This window comes from Ctenopharyngodon idella, chromosome 7, assembly GCF_019924925.1.
Source record: "Ctenopharyngodon idella isolate HZGC_01 chromosome 7, HZGC01, whole genome shotgun sequence".
Taxonomy (NCBI): domain Eukaryota; kingdom Metazoa; phylum Chordata; class Actinopteri; order Cypriniformes; family Xenocyprididae; genus Ctenopharyngodon; species Ctenopharyngodon idella.
Genome location: NC_067226.1, coordinates 24,817,443 through 24,835,633, shown reverse-complemented (window position 1 = coordinate 24,835,633; position 18,191 = coordinate 24,817,443). Strand labels below are relative to the sequence as shown.

Genomic DNA, 18,191 nt, shown 5'->3' with positions numbered 1-18,191 from the left:
TATGAACTAAACATGTTCTTAATATAAATACAGAATGTCTTTATTACAAACGTGCAATAACATACAATCTAAGGCCATAAAAATACTGAAGTGCAGACTAAATGCGCCATTACAGGTATAAAAGCGAGGCTGTGTGGGATCGACTTGCCGTGTTTTCAATGGCATCCGGTATAAATCTCCTAAATCACTTTTAATTTTCTACAGCTCATGTTGTTTTTTTTTGTCTATTGAAATGTCTCGAAGAGAGATTTTTGCTGTTTCATCAGCAGAAAAATCCGAAAACATTAACTAATAGTACAACCCACTGAAGAGATGCACTGTATGTCTGTCCCCCACAGCCTCGCTTTCATTCCTGTTAAAAATCAAAGATGGCGCTGCTTTGAATAAGGTCAATTGCGCCATTTTTTTGCTAATTTAGAAATTACACAGATATATGATGCTTGCAAGAGTAAATGCTACATTTGGTCCTGGCTTTGGACTCCTATGTAAAACAGTTTTTATTTTTTACTTCCTTTTTCTGTGGCATCTCCCAAAAGGCATGTAATTACTTCTGAAGAAAATAGACAAAGAACGTCTTTTAACAATGCAGCTGCGCTGGCCTGACATAATTATAAATATGTGCTCTTTGTTGCTTTCCTTAACATCTCAAATCTCCTTTCACCAATGCATTAGTTTCTAAATGGTTAACCATATATTGTAAAGAGACCGTTTACAGGAAATTGTAAATGAAAGTTAGTGACCTTACTAAAACAGTGTATCTTGACATCTGAGGATGCTGTGGTTACGAACATAGTACATCAGATACTACAAATCTTAAACTGTCACCATTTTAACATATAATTGACAATTTAATTAAACCTGCTTCACAGTATAATACAAGTTTCAGTTTGTTTACTTGGGTCATTAGCTTATATGTTTTTCTAAAACAAAGAATACAACAGATTAGTAGAAAAGTAAGCATTCAGATCAATGCCACATAATGGTCTCGTTCACATAAGGTTAAGACTTTAATACTATTTACAGTTAATATAAAAATCACAGTTGACTGTTTTCTGCTCTTTTGATTCCTGAACACCACATAGCTGCTGTATTTTGTCCCGACTTCATTAGTTTTTGGCTTGAAGAGTAGAAATCATCACAGTTTTCTAAAAGTCGTTCGTTTTCTCAGTTAAAAAAAAGAAAGAAAGAAAAGTGCTGCCTGAATTTCAGATTTGCAGTACATCCAATGGACTGCAAAAGTTTGATTCAATATTAATCTCAGTCTCGGCAGCTAAATATTCCATTTCTTAATCCGAAGATGGTCACACAGTCGTCTGTGAGATTTCTCTTGATAATAAAGTCTCTGAAGTCATTCTCCGCTCCCTAAAATAAACACAGAATTTTGCATTAATTCAAATTCAAGCATGGACTTTATATCATGTACAATTTTGTTGTCAAAAAAAAAAAAAAAACGTTCAGTATGGTCTCTTGGCTGGTTTAAGATGGTTTATCAGCCTGTACAAGCTGGTACTCATCTGGTTTAGTTGAGGAAAACCCCTCTAAAACCAGCCTGGGAGACCAGCAAACCAGCTTAGGGAAGCCTAAAATGTTTTGTATTTTGTTGTCAGTAGCAGCGCAGATTTTAGAACATGCATCAGACGTGTGTCTGTGGTCTTGAGTGTGATGTGTGGCTTGAGTCTTTGATAAAACCACCAGATGAAAGTGAACAAGTCTTGCACCTTTATCTCTTCCATTCAAATTCAAAAGTTTGGGGTCAGCAAGATAAATGCTGATCTTCTAATTAATCAAAGAGTCCTGAAAAAATGTATGATGGATTTGACAAAAATATTGTTAATAAAAACTTTTTTTTTTTTTTTTTATACATCGATAATACAAAAATGTTTCTTGAGCTCGAATTCACCATATTAGAATGATTTCTGAAAGATCATGTGACACTGAAGACTGGAGTATTTACATTTTAAAAAATGCATTTTAAAATAGGTTAAATAGTAGTATTCATATTGCTTATTCATATTTTTTGATGAATAAATGCAGCCTTCAAAAACATTAAAAACCTAACCGCCCCCAAATTTTGAACTGTATAATGTACATGGACTTACTGATGTTTACTAATTGATATTTTCACTTTGATGTGGAAACATTCGTGGCTCCCACGCAGATATTTATCAAAATAATTATCTTTTAAACCACAACGTATATTCAGAATAAACAAAAAATATACAGTATTTAGAATTGTATACAAGTTTATTATATTGTCTTTTAATATCCATTTAGCAATTGATAATTATATTTCAATACTATGTTACAATATATTAATATATCACATTTCTCTTCAAGAAACATTAGGACTCAGTACAGTAGTATTTTCTCAAGAGGTATTTACACCAAAAATAGGCCTACCGTAACCGTGTCGTTTGTTGAGTACATGAATTACTGAATCTCATGAGGAGGATAAATTGAGATCGATCAATTACTGTCCCTAAATCTCGTTTCACGTTTTCTTATAGACCTATTTAGAAGAAAAATTGTGGGGAAATCTTTGGATGAGTCATGCAGGAATAGGGTAAAAACGGGTGGCTTTCATTCTTAGTTTAGGTGTACAAACTCTTTAAAAACGGCATTTTTTAAATAAAGAAACATTATAGGGTTATTGAGTTGTCTGTATGTTTGTTCGTTTATAATCAACCGAAAACGCAAAAGCTGTTTGTATTAACGCAATTTGAAATCTTAATAAAAGTTGAGACAGTATGAGACAGATAACGCAGCCAATTATGATATTCTCCTTACCTTTGCTGGCGACGCCGTTGTGGATGGGTGATGTTGACAGTCCACTCCAAAATGCGTTTCACCCGGCCGGATAGACACGGGAACCGGTGATTAAGATGTTCCAGAAGTTCCTCTTTACGCAGTCCGTATACTATCGGCGCGATGCACTGCGCCAGGCTGAAGAAGGCAAAACTTATCACAGCAAAAAGCTCTTTCGTGGAACTAAGCCATTTGGTGTTAATGACATGCAGCAAAAACAGTATGAAATTGGGAAGGATGAAGACGGCGAGCTGCGTGCCGTGGAGAGCGATTGTCCTACACGCAGCTCGGTTGCGCCGGTTCAGCACACCCAGACGGCGCCCCTCATATAAGATCCGCACATAGCTGTACACGATAAGAACGGTACAAATTGATATTAAAACGATTTTGTGCATTTCTCCGCCTTGCAAAGAAGCTTTCCTTCCACAGGGTACTGTGCTATTTTCTATTTTGGGTGACAAGGTGAGAGGAATAATCGACGCGAGTCCCCATGTAAAGATCCCGATGAGCCACGGCCATGGTTTGAAACAAACTTTGCTATAGTGGAGCGGGTAGCATATGGCAAAATAGCGGTCCAGCGCCATCGCCGTGATGGTGAGGATGATATTGGAACCGCTTGTCATTAGACCTCTTATTAGCACCTTGCATATGGTTTCCGTGGTCGCTGCTTTCAGGTAGTTTTGTAAGTAAAAGCTGAAACATACTGCGAAGTACACCAGCGCGGAGAACAACAAATGGAACACGAGGACGAAGCGCGCGTGGCTCCGCAGGCGCTCCTCGCGCACTATGGTCCAGTTGATGATAAGGTTGAAAAAAGCCAAAATGATCAAAGAAACTCCCGCTGCCCAAACACGTATGTGGAGATACTGGTTGGCCTCATATGTAGCATTTGACATCCTACCGCTTCTTCAGGCCTCGCTCGTACAGTAGAACCAAAACATTCCGTAAAGCCAAAACGCTTTCAACTGGTCCGGACGGTTCATTTGGATCGACTTTGGTAAATGTTTCTCCAATAGCCGAATGTTCATGTGAATTCGTTTAGTGCTCCTGTTTCGGTCAATGACACCTGCTTTCCTCGCATAAAAGTCAGTCTTCTGATGGGAAGTGTCAACTTCACGTTTACTTCCCTCTCGAGATGAGCAAGGAGAGGGCGTGTGCCAATGGTTTCTGTGTAAGATATCATGATGTTACGCCTCTCCGTGTTCGAGTAGTGCTTATTTAGGCGCCTTTTGTGAAGCACATTTGCACGAGAAAAGCGGCAGGTGTCTTACTAGCCTACATAATGGAAGCCAGAAGAATATAGGGTAACATGGGGGAATATGTCCCCCTTTAGAACAATGTGCATTTGCTTTTAAATCGTAACATATTTAGATATAAGTTTAGCACGTGCAGGATGATGATGATGCATCAGCCAATTTATTATTATAGGTAACAAACAGAAACATTTGCTAAAATGTAAAATTATTTAAAGAGGCCATCTTACCCCACTACTAGGGTAAGTTAGCCCCCTACCTGGGGTAAGAAGCTCCTCCTGGCTAAACTTTACAGAATGTATAAATGACTTTTTATATAATTCTTATCAGAGGTCGAAATAAAAAAATTCAAGGTGGATGGTGTAGTCATCTGTGAGCAGGTGGGGGTGGGGTCTACTGTACCTTTAACATTTTTATTTATTGGTTTAAATAGTAGAAAAATAGGCATTATTCATTAAATTATTTATATCATTGATGTATTGGATCAGTGACCAGCAGTATATCTAGGGGGGTGCGGGGGGTGCCCCCCTGGAAGAAAATTTTATACATTTTAAAGATAAATTCATTAATCTGGTGCACTTTGAGAGTTCAAAATAAAGAGCTCCAACCCATGCACACTGCAAATTGAACAAAGAAAATTGTACCTGAATCCACTTTTAAAAATGAATCAACCACCCGATGATATTCTCTGATTTAGATATCTGCACCTGATCATCACATTACAATTATTCACATTCTCAGTGTTAAGCCTGATGATATGGTTACATATCACACTAAAGTAGGCTGCTTATAAATTAACATTTATTTAAAATAAAAGTACTTCTTTGGCTAAATGACCTTTCCTTAAAGGGTTAGTTCACCCAAAAATGAAAATTCTGTCATTTATTACTCACCCTCATGCCGTTCCACACCCGTAAGACCTTCGTTAATCTTCGGAACACAAATTAAGATATTTTTGTTGAAATCCGATGGCTCAGTGAGGCCTACATAGCCAGCAACGACATTTCCTCTCTCAAGATCCATTAATGTACTAAAAACATATTTAAATCAGTTCATGTGAGTACAGTGGTTCAATATTAATATTATAAAGCGACGAGAATATTTTTTGTGCACCAAAAAAACCCAAACGACTTATATAGTGATGGCCGATTTCAAAACACTGCTTCAGGAAGCTTCAGAGCATTATGAATCAGCGTGTCGAATCAGTGGTTCGGAGCGCCAAAGTCATGTGATTTCAGCAATTTGGCAGTTTGACACGCGATCCGAATCATGATTCGATACGCTGATTCATAACACTACGAAACTTCCTGAAGCAGCGTTTTGAAATCGGCCATCACTATATAAGTCGTTATTTTGGGTTTTTTTGGCGCACCAAAAATATTCTCGTCGCTTTATAATATTAATATTGAGCCACTGTACTCACATGAACTGATTTAAATATGTTTTTAGTACATTAATGGATCTTGAGAGAGGAAATGTCATTGCTGGCTATGGAGACCTCACTGAGCCATCGGATTTCAACAAAAATATCTTAATTTGCATTCCGAAGATTAACGAAGGTCTTACGGGTGTGGAACGGCATGAGGGTGAGTAATAAATGACATTATTTTCATTTTTGGGCGAACTAACCTTTTAATAGCCTAAACACAGGCTTTACTACCTTTAAACTTAAATTGTCACTGTTTCATTACATCATTGCTGGAAAACACTCATCAGAATAATGTCTGTTAGTTAAGCTTGTGTATAGTTTTTAGTTAAAACTGTCAAGTTATAAAGCAATATCTCATGTAGGGTTTTTCCTTTGTGTTTTATATAATGACCACTAGGAGGTGCTCTAGGCAAATGTTTTCTCTGAAGAGAAATATGTTCAGTTGAAAACGAAAATAGGCCTAAAAGAGTGATGCGCTTTCGTTGCGTCTTACCCGTAAAATGAGTTTAGCGTCTTTATTAAAATCAACACATTAATATCTCTCATCCACCCACAATTAATTGGAATGTTATTTTTTATAACTTGGCCCGCCCGACCCGCGGATTATCCGCAGTATCCACGGATATAACCGCGATTCGCGCATCACTATCGAACAGTTCGAGAATGGACACAGGCCGGGAACCCGCATCAGAACCGTGTCGGTGGAAAAGGGGCATCTGAGCATGTGACTGCCTTTTTGTCGACAGCCGGAGCGGTATTAGGTAGCCTATTCGTTCTAATGTGTCAGGGGAATGTTCTTAAAACACTAATCAAAGTAATATCATACTTTCTGTTCTCTTCTTTTTTAAAGAATGTCAAAAGATCCACTCGAACAGTTCTCCTGATTCTTTTGAACTAGCTCGAAAAATGACGAAAGCTTGCTTGAATCTGGCGTGACTGTGCGCAGCGCGTTACAATACTGAATTCTGATTGGTCAATCGCTGTTATTTATAGTTTGTTAATTATCATACAGAGAATTTTAAGATTTAGTTTACATGATAAGTTTTAATACATAACACTGTTAATGTAAAGGGGATGGTAAGGGTGGATGGTGGCTTTACAGAGGGGATGCTTTTTGTCATTTTTTTCAACAAGGGTGTTGCCATCCCCCCTCAAATCGAGCCGATTCTTATTCATATTTATATATTTTTAAAGTGTCATTAATGTAAAATACTAAATCAACTATTCCAAAAATAAATTTTGACAATTTAGTTGAATAATTGAATAACCACCGACAGGCAAAGCAGAAACCCAGTAAAAGAGATTCATCTGAAAGGTAAGATTATTCGGTGACTTGTATAGGCAAATTAATATTTACATATTTATTTTTTCATATTTCAATTTGAAGATATGTCATAATAGCAACACTTTGAATGCAAATTGAAAGATTTCACTCAACTAACAGGTTTTAAGGAAAGCGAAGATGTCTGAAATGTACGTCTAATTCAAGGAAATGAGGAATAATAACCCCATTAATTACAATAATTATTAAATTTTAAAACAACACAAGTAACAACATGCCACTTGGGGCCTTCTGTGCCAGTTCTGGGGGGTTATCTTACCCCAAGGGCATCTTTTTACTTCAAAATAAAAACAATAACTTTTACATTATTGTGTCCACAAGTCCCTGATTAACAGATAGATACAAAAAACTTTGATATTCAACATATATGTCATAGATCACTATTTTCTAAAAACACAAAATTAGATCATTTAACCTTAAATCTGTTTTGGCTGACTAAATCTTACAAATGTTGATATTCAGATGAAATGACAAAATTAAAAATAGTGTAGCCATTCATCAAAAGTGCTGAGATGAGATTTTGTTTCATCTATGGTCAGGAGAAAAAAATTAAGGTGGGGGTGTCATCTTACCCTACTGGTGCTGTGTGTATTTGAAAACTGCTGGATCATTGCTTGAAATTTGAAACTATTATTTAGTGATATGTTATATTGAGCAATTTTATGTTTTTTTTTTTCAATAGTGGACATGGGGAAGTGTTGTAACGTCCTTTGTTGCAAAATCAGTGGTTAAACTTTTTTTTTCCCTGTATCAAAACCAGACAGTTGACAATAGCCATTGACATCCAGAGTATTTTTTTTTTCCTACTATAGAAATCAATTGCTACCGTCCACTGTCTGGTTACCAACATTCTTCAAAATATCTTCTTCTGTGTTCAACAGAAGAAAGAAACTCATTCAGATTTGGAACAACTTGAAGGTGAGTAAATGATGACAAAATTTTCATTTTGGGGTGAACTATCCCTTTAAGTAAATTAATGTCACTACCCCACATTCTATTAACACTAACAGAACAGTTTGAGAGAAAGGACTGAAGGTACTTAGGAGGTTATAGTTCTCGCCCTGGAGCGTCAGTCAGGACGCTGGAATCAGTTTGAAGTTTGAACAGTTTAGTTAACTTTTTTCAGACATAGACAGCAACGTTGCCACACTTTTGCAATACAGGTGCAGATTTGGATGCAGTAGTTGCCACTCAGCATATGTTTGTGGAGATGTTAGGTTTACATTATAATCATGAGCATGTTGGGTGTGTGTGGCTGCAAATAAACAAACAGTAATAAATGTTACATAAAGCATAATTATTGATGTCTATTAGCTTAACATCATGTCATAATACAACTAGGCTGAATCATAACTTATAATTCACAATTTCTTCACTTATTAATTTGTACAGAACAAATAATAATGTATCTGTTTTAATAATACAAGAGCAACACCTAAATCTCTTACAAACAACATGCATAAACTTTCTACAATGACGTTCATCCTTGCTAACGACATGGCATGACTCATTTCTATCGAGTGGATTTTTTGACCCAAAAACTCGATTATTTCTACATATTCACATATATAATCAATCTTAAACAAGTAATGAAAAATATGGGACTCACTTTTCTCAAATAGACTCACACAATTATTAATAATTAACCCAAACAATGCATCGCGACTTCTGGAACAGTCTTCCCGTGACGTAGCTGTTTTTGTTAAGCGTATTTCTCATGCGAAATCACTTCCAGCACATCTACTAATGGCCACTAGATGGCGCTTTTGCGCTACCTTTGTAACAGTTTAAATTTATTGTGGCGTAACAAATTAACTAAATTATGCGCAAGTTTATTTTAAAACTTTTAACTCTAAATTATATAGAAATAATTGTAATTGAAATCAGCAAATAAACTTGAACTGTCAGAGAAAAATGTAATCATGTAGAGAGAGAGAGAGAGACATTTTTAATAAAACACGTCAAATATAGCCTGTCCCATTTTGTGCAATCTTTGTAAATTGGAAAGTAGTCTATTTACATGTGATTTTTTTCTTTAAAAAATTTAGATGTTTAAATTATAAATGGTCAAATTATGCAACAGAACCTTCTGATTTAGATGATCCCTACCAGTTTTTTTTTTTTTTTTTTGCAGGTTCTGCTGTCAGTTCAGAAGGGTGGTAGTCATGTGATCTGGAGTTTGATTGACAGGCGATCTAACCAATCATAACGCCGAATCCGCCATTTTGTCCGACAAAGCAGGGGAGTTAGCAGATTAATTTAGGTGGACTTGAACTTCAAAATTGATTCCTTATAATAAGAAAAAATTCCTTATGATGTTCATTCATGTCTATTTGATGCTATAAATGAACTAGTAGGAAAAGATGATCGGTTCACAAGCCGCTTGAACTGAGGCACTACAGCGATTTGTCACGACACATTAAAGAGCCACAAAACGGTATTTATTGTTTAGGTTTCTTTAAAAATGACAAAATTTGAAATTTGAGACTTTGTTCATATCAAAAGTAACCTGCTCTGTCTTGTCTGTCGACGCGTTGTCAGTGTCCTCTTTGCTCTGCGATGTATTTTTCACTGCGTAAGATCATATGTGGTGAGAGACTGGCATGGCTTGTCGGATGTAGCAACAGTAACTAAAGGGGGCGGGTCTTTGCGAACGGTCAATTGGTTAAAATTGTGATTTACAACCACCCCGTGTTAAAACAGTAGGCTACTAATTGTTAAAAAGTTGATAAACTGGGCTTTTTTTTTTTCTTTTTTTTTTTTGCTCCCATAGACATGTTCTTTTGCGGGAATTGAGTACCTACTAGGTATTCTGAGTGGCTCTTTATCCTGTGAGTAGTATTAGAGATTAGCAGGAAAAGTTGGTACAAAGCGCCACCCAGTGTTCGAAGGCTCACCACTACATCATTTAATAATAATGATTACAAACAGAAACATTTATGTTATTGATTGCAAACGTTCCCTCGCATTAGGACATGTCAGACACGTCGATGCATTCACCATCTTGGAAAAGTTAACAAGACACTGACAAGACCTCTCAGAGGTGAGAATGTGCTGATTTGTGTTTTTATCTATAACTCAATATCCAATATCCATATGCAAAATTATCACACCAATGGTTAATGGTGTGAAAATAATTTGTTAAAGGGTTATTTCACCCAAAAATGAAAATTATGTCATTTATTACTCACCCTCATGTCGTTCTACATCCGTAAGACCTTCGTTCATCTTAGGAACACAAATTAACATATTTTTGATGAAATCAGATGGCTCACTGAGGCCTCTATTGCCAGCAATGTCACTGAACCTCTCAAGATCCAGAAAGGTACTAAAGACATATTTAAAACAGTTCATGTGAGTACAGTGGTTCTACCTTAATATTATAAAGCTATGAGAATACTTTTTGAGGTTCAGTGACATTGCTGGCAATAGAGACCTCACTGAGGCATCGGATTTCATCAAAAATATCTTCATTTGTGTTCCGAAGATGAACGAAGGTCTTACGGGTGTAGAATGACCTGAGGGTGAGTAATTAATGACATTATTTTCATTTTTGGGTGAACTAATTCTTTAATGTCTGTTGCAATATAGGTATGTCATACATGTGAACAACTAGTTTGCAGATGCACAACATGCTCTCAATAGAAACAGACACTAATGAGGCATCTAAATTTATGTATGCACTAAATAGCTAGAAGAAGATACATTAAAATAATATGGTAAGAAATACCAGTTTGCATTATCAAGCAGCATGAGCTTTTCTGTACAGCTAAACATAACTGGAGGACAATGACACCAAAAGCCAGACACATTCAATTTACAAAAGGCCCACTCTTAACTGAACAATAAGGTGGATAGTTTGGAAGGTGGACGTTTTTAGGCTGTTATTATTTTAAAGATGTCTTTTTCTGAAGGTATTTTGCTCTTTTTTCTGGGTTGACATATCTGCATTCACACTACACTGCAGATATTATGGCCAATCACGAAAGTCAACTTTGCGCAACTAAGCATAGAATGCTCGGCTGTATTTATTTATATTTATTTTTTGTTGCGCTACATTTTTGTGCTGAACTCGGATCACTTGCGTAGGCTATTGAGTGAAGAAAATATATAAATCCCTTTCATTTCCCTTAAAAATCTAACAAATGTGGCCAATTAGTATTTGTATTAGTAGAGTATTTTTAAAGAGAGAGAGAGAGCACGTGTGATTACCTGCATCTGTTAGAGATTTCATTCTCTAGGTCAAGTCAATGTAACCTGCGCTGAAGTTGCTGAAAAATTCCCACCACTAACACACAGACCGTTTCTCAATACCAGGTATGCCAATATTATTTATATAAAATAATATTTATTGAACAATAATATTTAATGAACAATAACAGTTTGTACAGTAGGCCGTGGAAGGAGCAGCTTTCACATGAAGTTCTGGAGCGACCAAGAGAGGAATTCTGTCCATGACATGCAGCTCTGCCTAAAGCCGGCTGTGACAGGGAATTTTTGTATTGTTCCTAGGCAAGTAATATCGCCAGATGCTTATATTATTACAAGCCAAGAGTCGCCAGCCAAGGCATGGAGGGAGGGATGCCACTTGTATCAGGCCACCAGATGATATGTTGACATCTACATACATAAGAATTAGAAGACATCTCAAAAAAACAAATGCACAAAAATACATAGGCAACATTCTTAAAGAATATAAATTGTTGGGGGGGGGGGGGGAAATAGGGAAAACATTTTTAAAATCTTTAAAATGAAAAGCGAATATATCTTCAAAATCATTTGTAGCTGATCTTAGGCTCAATACCATAAACCATTCATGGAAAATGATTTTCTTCAAATCAATCCGCCAGCTTGGGTTTTTCTGCAGGAGGGATCGAATCAGATGGCAGCATTCTGTGAAAACGATGGAAGAAAGTCAGATTATTACTTTAAACTTTACACCTGCTGTCTTTGTATTAAGCTGTAAGATTTGACTATTCTATACTGTATGTTCAGAAAATCAGGAAACATTCCCGTTTTATCCACATTATCCATCTTTTATAAAGCCACTTGGCTCGGGTGTTACTTTTTCCTTGTTTCTTTGTTTTGTTTGATTCAAATTACAATTGGTCTTCTTTGTTGTGATGAATGTCATCTTACCGTTTGACAAGCCAAGTTCAAACCAGACGTCTTCATCAATCCTCTGCAAATCTCTGGGTTCTGGAAAGCGTCCACACACCAGCAAGAATAAGAGCACTCCCAGAGACCACACAGTAGCTGGTTTACCGTGGTACTTGCCCTCTGTGAAGTACTCAGGTGGACAGTACTCTTGAGTGCCTGAAGGAAGGAGATTTTGTTTGATGGGTAAGCTTGAAATCCCACGGCATGTTTTCTTTGTAAAAAATTATCTGGTGTTATTTAATTTAAAAAATGCTACTTCAAAAGTGAGATATGGTTTATATGATACCAATTTAACTAGAACATCTAAAACTAGAAGTCTAAAACTACAGGTTTGATGCATAATACATACCACAGAATCTTTCATATCTAGATTCTTGCAGGAGATCCCCACACCCGAAGTCGATCAGTTTGACCTCAAGTGTGTCTGTGTTTATTAGCAGGTTCTCCAACTTAATGTCTCGGTGGAAAACTCCACGGGAACAGCACATGTGAGCGGCCATTGTTGTCTGTGTCATTATATACCGTGCTGTGTCCTCATTGAGAGTGCCGCCGTGACGCTCCAAAAAATCCCAGAGATCTTGGCAGGGTGAGGGACGCTCCAAGATCATGATGTATTGGTCAGGTTGGTCCTGCCAGTCCAGCAGCTCAATGATCTCTGGAACTTTGGGGCCCCTGTTAGCAAGGACCAACAGGCCGACCTCTAATGGAAGGGGTGCGGGATGACCAGGCTAGAAGAAAGATCATGAAGAAAGAAGGTGCTGTCAGTGTGTTTACACATTTTAATTTGAAAACAGTGGAAGAACAGTTTAGAGAGTTTCGACTACTTACAATGGAGATGTATTTCATGTTCTGTGGCTTTCTGGCGATTTTCACAGCTACCTGATCAACCAAAAACAATTGTTACATTTCTAGCATGTCAAGTGCACTAAGTAGTAAACACTAAAAGGACTTGAAATGGATATAGTAAATATTGTAAGGAAATTACGATACCTCAAGGGCATCTGCCAATCGTTTCCCTTCATAGACAGATCCGAATCCTCCTTTACCAAGCATTCTGCCGATTTCATACCGGTTCAGAATGTCGTCTGTTAAAAGATGAATCATTTAGTTGACATGAAATGTCAAGCATGGACAGCAGTGAGTGAAATGTTTGAGGTTATGGCCGTAAACTCACCCTTAGTTGTCACGTCCACTCTGTTGTGATCTGGTTCTGGACTGACTGGACTGAGGTGGACTGAAGCTGGAGGGGTTTGAACCTGCTGATCTGCAGGAGGAAGGACTTCAGGTCCACTGGAAAGAGGTTCCTGAAGACCATGATCCTCTAGAGCACAGGCGCTGTACCGTAGAGAATTCTGATCTAAAGCAGGGAATGATAAACATTAAAGTTCCCATTATTGGATACTTAAATATGCCTGAACATTATGTAGACTTTATGATGTACAGAGCTCTAGTAAACAGAAAACAGTTACACATTTTCAAATGGTCATTTGATGTACCCTCAGCACTTCTCTCTCGATCTGAGCTGCCACTCCAGTCACAGAAATGACGAGACGGCAGCTTCTCAGAACTATCCGTCCTCCTCCTCTTTCTCACTGGCATCTCAGTGTCCTCACCAACACTAACGGGCTGATGGTTTTCAGCCGCATCGGTGCTGGATGTTGTACTCTGATGGGAGTCGTACACCTGAGCGCTGTGAGAACTTCGTTTTCTCTTTCGGCCATTGTTAAAAGATGTCCGCTTGGGTTCATCTGTGTTTAAAGATATATAAAATGTGCTGGAATAAACATCCGATCATGGCTTTGATTTAATTTCAACTGATCTTTGATAACGTGTGATTATTAACATATGTAATAAATGACACTTCATCATAAAGAACAGAAAAATTCCCTCTAATTTATGAATTAGGTTTCCATGTAGGGACACTCATATCTAGCAGAAAATTATGTAGACTTTATGATGTACAGATCCTCAAAAGGTCGCTGGATTTACCCTCAGCGTGTCTCTCACTAACGGCTGCAGTGGTCTGATCCTCCACTTTCTGACCCTGACCTGAACTGCAGCTCCAGTGAAGAGTGAGCAGCTCGCCAAAACTACTCTTCCTCCTCTGGCTTTCCTCACTATCACTTCCCTCACTAACAGGCTGATGATACGCAATAAAAACAGCAATCAGGGTAGGTGCCGACATACATTACACGTAGAAAAGATTTGACCTCAAATTTTATCTCATATCACAAAGAACATAAAAGCACAAAAAAGGTGTAAAAATCGTTTAAATATTAATATATAGTCATTTGTAGCTTATTAGACTCAATACCTCAAACCAATTCTTAGTTGTCACGTCCACCCTGATGTGATCTGGTTCTGGACTGAGGTGGACTGGAGCTGGAGGGGTTTGAACCTGCTGATCTGCAGGAGGAAGGACATCAAGACCACTGGAAAGAGGTTCCTGAAGACCATGATCCTCTAGAGCACAGGCGCTGTACCGTAGAGAATTCTGATCTAAAGCAGGGAATATTGAACAAAAGCATGTTTCAATCAATAATAATTATTAAACATTGCATACTCATATTATGGTGATTCTTCAGTTAAATGTTTTATTTTTTAACATTAGGCTATATAGTTTTTTTTTTTTTTTTTAAACAAGCCTTGTTTAGATATTAATGACATCTCTTAGAAAAATCTGCTCATTGCCTTGATCAAACTTCAGTTGTATTTTGATATAATGTGTTTTTTGTGTGGATTTGTAACATATAATAACAGTTCAATGACATTCTCAAACGGTCATTTGATGTACCCTCAGTACTTCTCCCTTGCTCTGAGCTGCCGCTCCAGTCACAGAAATGAAGAGACGGCAGCTTCTCAAAACTATCCGTCCTCCTCCTCTTTCTCACTGGCATCTCATCTTCCTCAACAACACTAACGGGCTGATGGATTTTAGCCGCATCGGTGCTGAATGAGGATGTGCCGCTGTAAGATTCGCACACCTGAGCGCAAAAACTACGTTTTCGCTTCAACATTGTCATGATAACAAATGTTGACTCGGGGAAACTCAATACGAACAGCAGAAGAGACAGCAACGAGAAGACTGAGAAAACTGAGGATGTTTCACAAATCAGCACAGACAGCCTTCTACTTCATTATTACGTGACTGAGGAGTTATCCTGAGTGAAGCTTTCGAACGCGCGTGAGACTGAACTCTCCTCACCGCTGAGAAATGGCTTGTTTCCTATTCTTGCTGAAAGGATTATTTGTTATATAGGTATATTTAGGAAAATATTTCTAATTAAAACATCTTACCCTATGGGTCTCACTTCACTTTCACTTCATAATAAAAACAATATTTTACCCTATTTAAATGAATTCCTTTGTCCATTAACAAATAGGGCCTATAAAAACTTACAAAATATAAATTCACAGATCACTATTGTCCATTGACAAAAATGAGATCATTTAAGCTTCAAATTATTTAAGTTCAGATCACGAAATGACAGGATTAATAAGAGAATAACCATTCAAAAAAATGTGTTAAGATGACATCTCTGGTCAAGAGGAAATTTAATTTAAATCCTACACTATGCAGGTATAAAATATAATTGCTTTGTCTCATATATATATATAGCTTATTGGTGTATAAAAGAGCTTTGTTTTTAATGTTTTTAATGTTTTTGAGTTCAAGTATGACGTTCAACTTATAGAGGACCTGAATACAGAAACTTCCAAAAGATTTATACTATACCAGCTACAGACACAGGAGTGTAAATATAAAGATATAAAGATAAATAGAAGTGTTTGGAAAATGCAGAGATGTTCACATAAACATATTTCATGTTTCCTCCAAACCATGTTTTCTTGAGTGTCAAGACAGGCACATGAAAAGTCAATAAACAACATTTATGAATTGTGTGTGGCACAAATATGTTCACTCCCAAAATCTCTGTTTGGAGATAATTACTTGTTTAATTTTGGCCAAATTAAACATACATTGTGTAGGAATCTGCATATGCAGTGCATGCTGAATTTAACAGATCACACAACCTTTTAAAAACATTTGTCCTCAGGTTAAATAAAACTAGAATGTTTTGGACGGCTGCCTCTCAGTTTAATGCTTTGAAAATCAACAATTATTAAACACGTTTAAAGCTGAATCCAGTTTTAAGGGAAGCTAATGTGCATACTAACAATAAAAACACTTTGGATAATGTATCTAATAATATTGACCCATACCTTTTCTTAAACAACAGTTAAAGGGGTTGAAATGTAGTCTCATTTTACAAAACTCACACTATTCTGGAAACTGATAATCACATTTTTTTAATGGAGATCATGATTCTGAATAAACAACTACACAAATAACACGCAAACATATTGCACAGCAGTTTCTTCTCACCCTAACCCTAACCGGTCTGAAAAAAGACAAAGCCACCAACAGGTTTATTTATATATGTTGTTTATTACAACATCCTCTCCACCCCAGGCTCCAGGGCCTCTGCGCTGTCCTGGTGATCGCTGGCTGCCTCCAGCCTCAGGCTGAAAGAGTCAATAGAAAAATGTAGGAGAGAAGCAGAAAAAATAAATCATAAAAAAGCACTAGATGACTAATCATCTTCCAGATCTGCATTTAAAAACTACTTGTGCCATTTATGTTATAAGGATAAGGATGTTTATAATGGTTCTTCTATGGCATCACTTCAAATACCCTCTTTTGGAACCTTCTCCTAATAAACAGAATAGTCTAATAATTATATATATATATATATATATATTTTGAGGCCAAGTGCTTATAATTTGCTGTCATTGTCCCCTTGTCTGAGATGGAGTCCTTTTTCCAGGAAGTCCAGGAGTTCATAATTGGAGACACCTGGATAAGGTGTTTTCCTGCTGGATGTGATCTCCCACATGATTATTCCAAAAGACCACTGTGAGACACAAGTAACATCACAGTTGATAAAATTGCTTGAAGCTTGTTGGTGAGAGAATCTCAGAAAAATGAAAAACATGTCCGGGTCATATTTGTCCCAAAAAATACAAAATATATTAAAGAGTTGAAAAAAATAATTCTGCTTACAGGACCATTTCCACCCAAATAGTCTTTTTTCTTGCAATTTAATAGTCCTGTTCTTATGCCTATAGCAGTTACTGGAATAGATCTTCTAAGACAAGCCAAAGTCAGCCAAAGTTCATGTACTCCTACTCCATATATTAATCCTCATCATATTTTCAAGTATTTACTCTTTATTGTACCCTTTATGGTTATTCTTCTTTCATATTTAAGAGTATGTATGCTTGCTATATTCAATTGTTCTTCAAAGTGTTCCAATGTGACAGGTCACGTTGACACGTTTGTGGTTCAATATTGGACGTCTGCCAAGTACTGCAGAAGCGATGTTTTTGGAATTACTTGCTCATTTGAACTTGATGTACCTTTTGTATCAAATATGTCCATTTCTATTTCTGCTGACATGTGATAATGTAAGATCTCCAAAATTCCCTCAAGGCGGTCAAAACAACTATTTTTGACATCGGACCAGTCTATGACATAATGGATAAATCCATCTGACCTTTTCTTATTAGACCAAAACATAAGTTTGAGTGGGATGTAAGTTTCCCTATGCTAATGGTATAAAACGGACTGGGTCTTTGATAGTTTAGCTTTTCCTTTGCTTTTCTTTGCCTCTTCTGCTTCTCTTCTATCTCTCATTTCATTCTGCAAATGTCTTAATTTTGTTCCTTCTTTCTGTATATTCTGATCTTCATCTATTAGATACAATACTCTAGATTTTGTTATTAACTATTAATTAATTCATTTGTCTCTATAATTTCTAATTAATAAATTTGTTATTCCTTATTCAAATTTGACATAATCTGACATAATCATTGCTGGACTGCCTGGATCTCATTTTCTCAAGTTTTTGCATCAATTCGTTTTGTGGTTATTTAACTGTTAACACTTAAACATTTATATAAAAACAAGAGTCATAAGAAGAACAAGAAAGTTGTAAATTTGTTAGTTTTTCCTCGGTATGCGAGACTCACCATGGTAACGTCACCATAGCGGGTTGCTTTGAGGAAGATGTGTAGGTCTCTATGTTTTATGCAAGAATAACAAGTGGTACAACTATGGATGACTCTGTATCCCGCCCTGGTGGATGCAAGTAAAACAGCCTCATAAAATCTGTTCATCTCTAGAGAAAATCCATAGACG

General features: G+C 36.8%; 2 protein-coding genes across 2 annotated transcripts; both read right to left on the bottom strand.

Moving 5' to 3' along the window:
- Positions 1-15: 15 nt before the first annotated feature.
- On the bottom strand, positions 16-3,962 carry zgc:194312 (uncharacterized protein LOC794943 homolog). The gene is made up of 2 exons (XM_051899883.1): positions 2,788-3,962; positions 16-1,362 (listed from the first exon to the last, which is right to left on the bottom strand). Exons 1-2 carry the CDS (start codon positions 3,699-3,701, stop codon positions 1,302-1,304), a joined length of 975 nt encoding a protein of 324 aa, XP_051755843.1. The 5' UTR covers positions 3,702-3,962; the 3' UTR covers positions 16-1,301.
- Positions 3,963-11,594: 7,632 nt separating this feature from the next.
- On the bottom strand, positions 11,595-12,835 carry LOC127515596 (serine/threonine-protein kinase pim-2-like; the record flags this gene model as incomplete). The annotated part of the gene is made up of 4 exons (XM_051899429.1): positions 12,818-12,835; positions 12,339-12,717; positions 11,969-12,145; positions 11,595-11,722 (listed from the first exon to the last, which is right to left on the bottom strand). Coding segments are annotated over exons 1-4 (702 nt in total), but the record flags the coding sequence as incomplete, so codon positions are not given.
- Between the last annotated feature and the right edge of the window lie 5,356 nt (positions 12,836-18,191).

What these genes read in the sequence shown, in the direction of transcription:
- zgc:194312 (XM_051899883.1), bottom strand. Translation starts at nt 3,701, where the DNA reads ATGTCAAATGCTACATATGAGGCCAACCAGTATCTCCACATACGTGTT. An exon ending in CAACGGCGTCGCCAGCAAAG is followed by an intron (nt 1,363 to 2,787) that starts GTAAGGAGAATA and finishes TGTTTATTTTAG; the next exon opens with GGAGCGGAGAATGACTTCAG.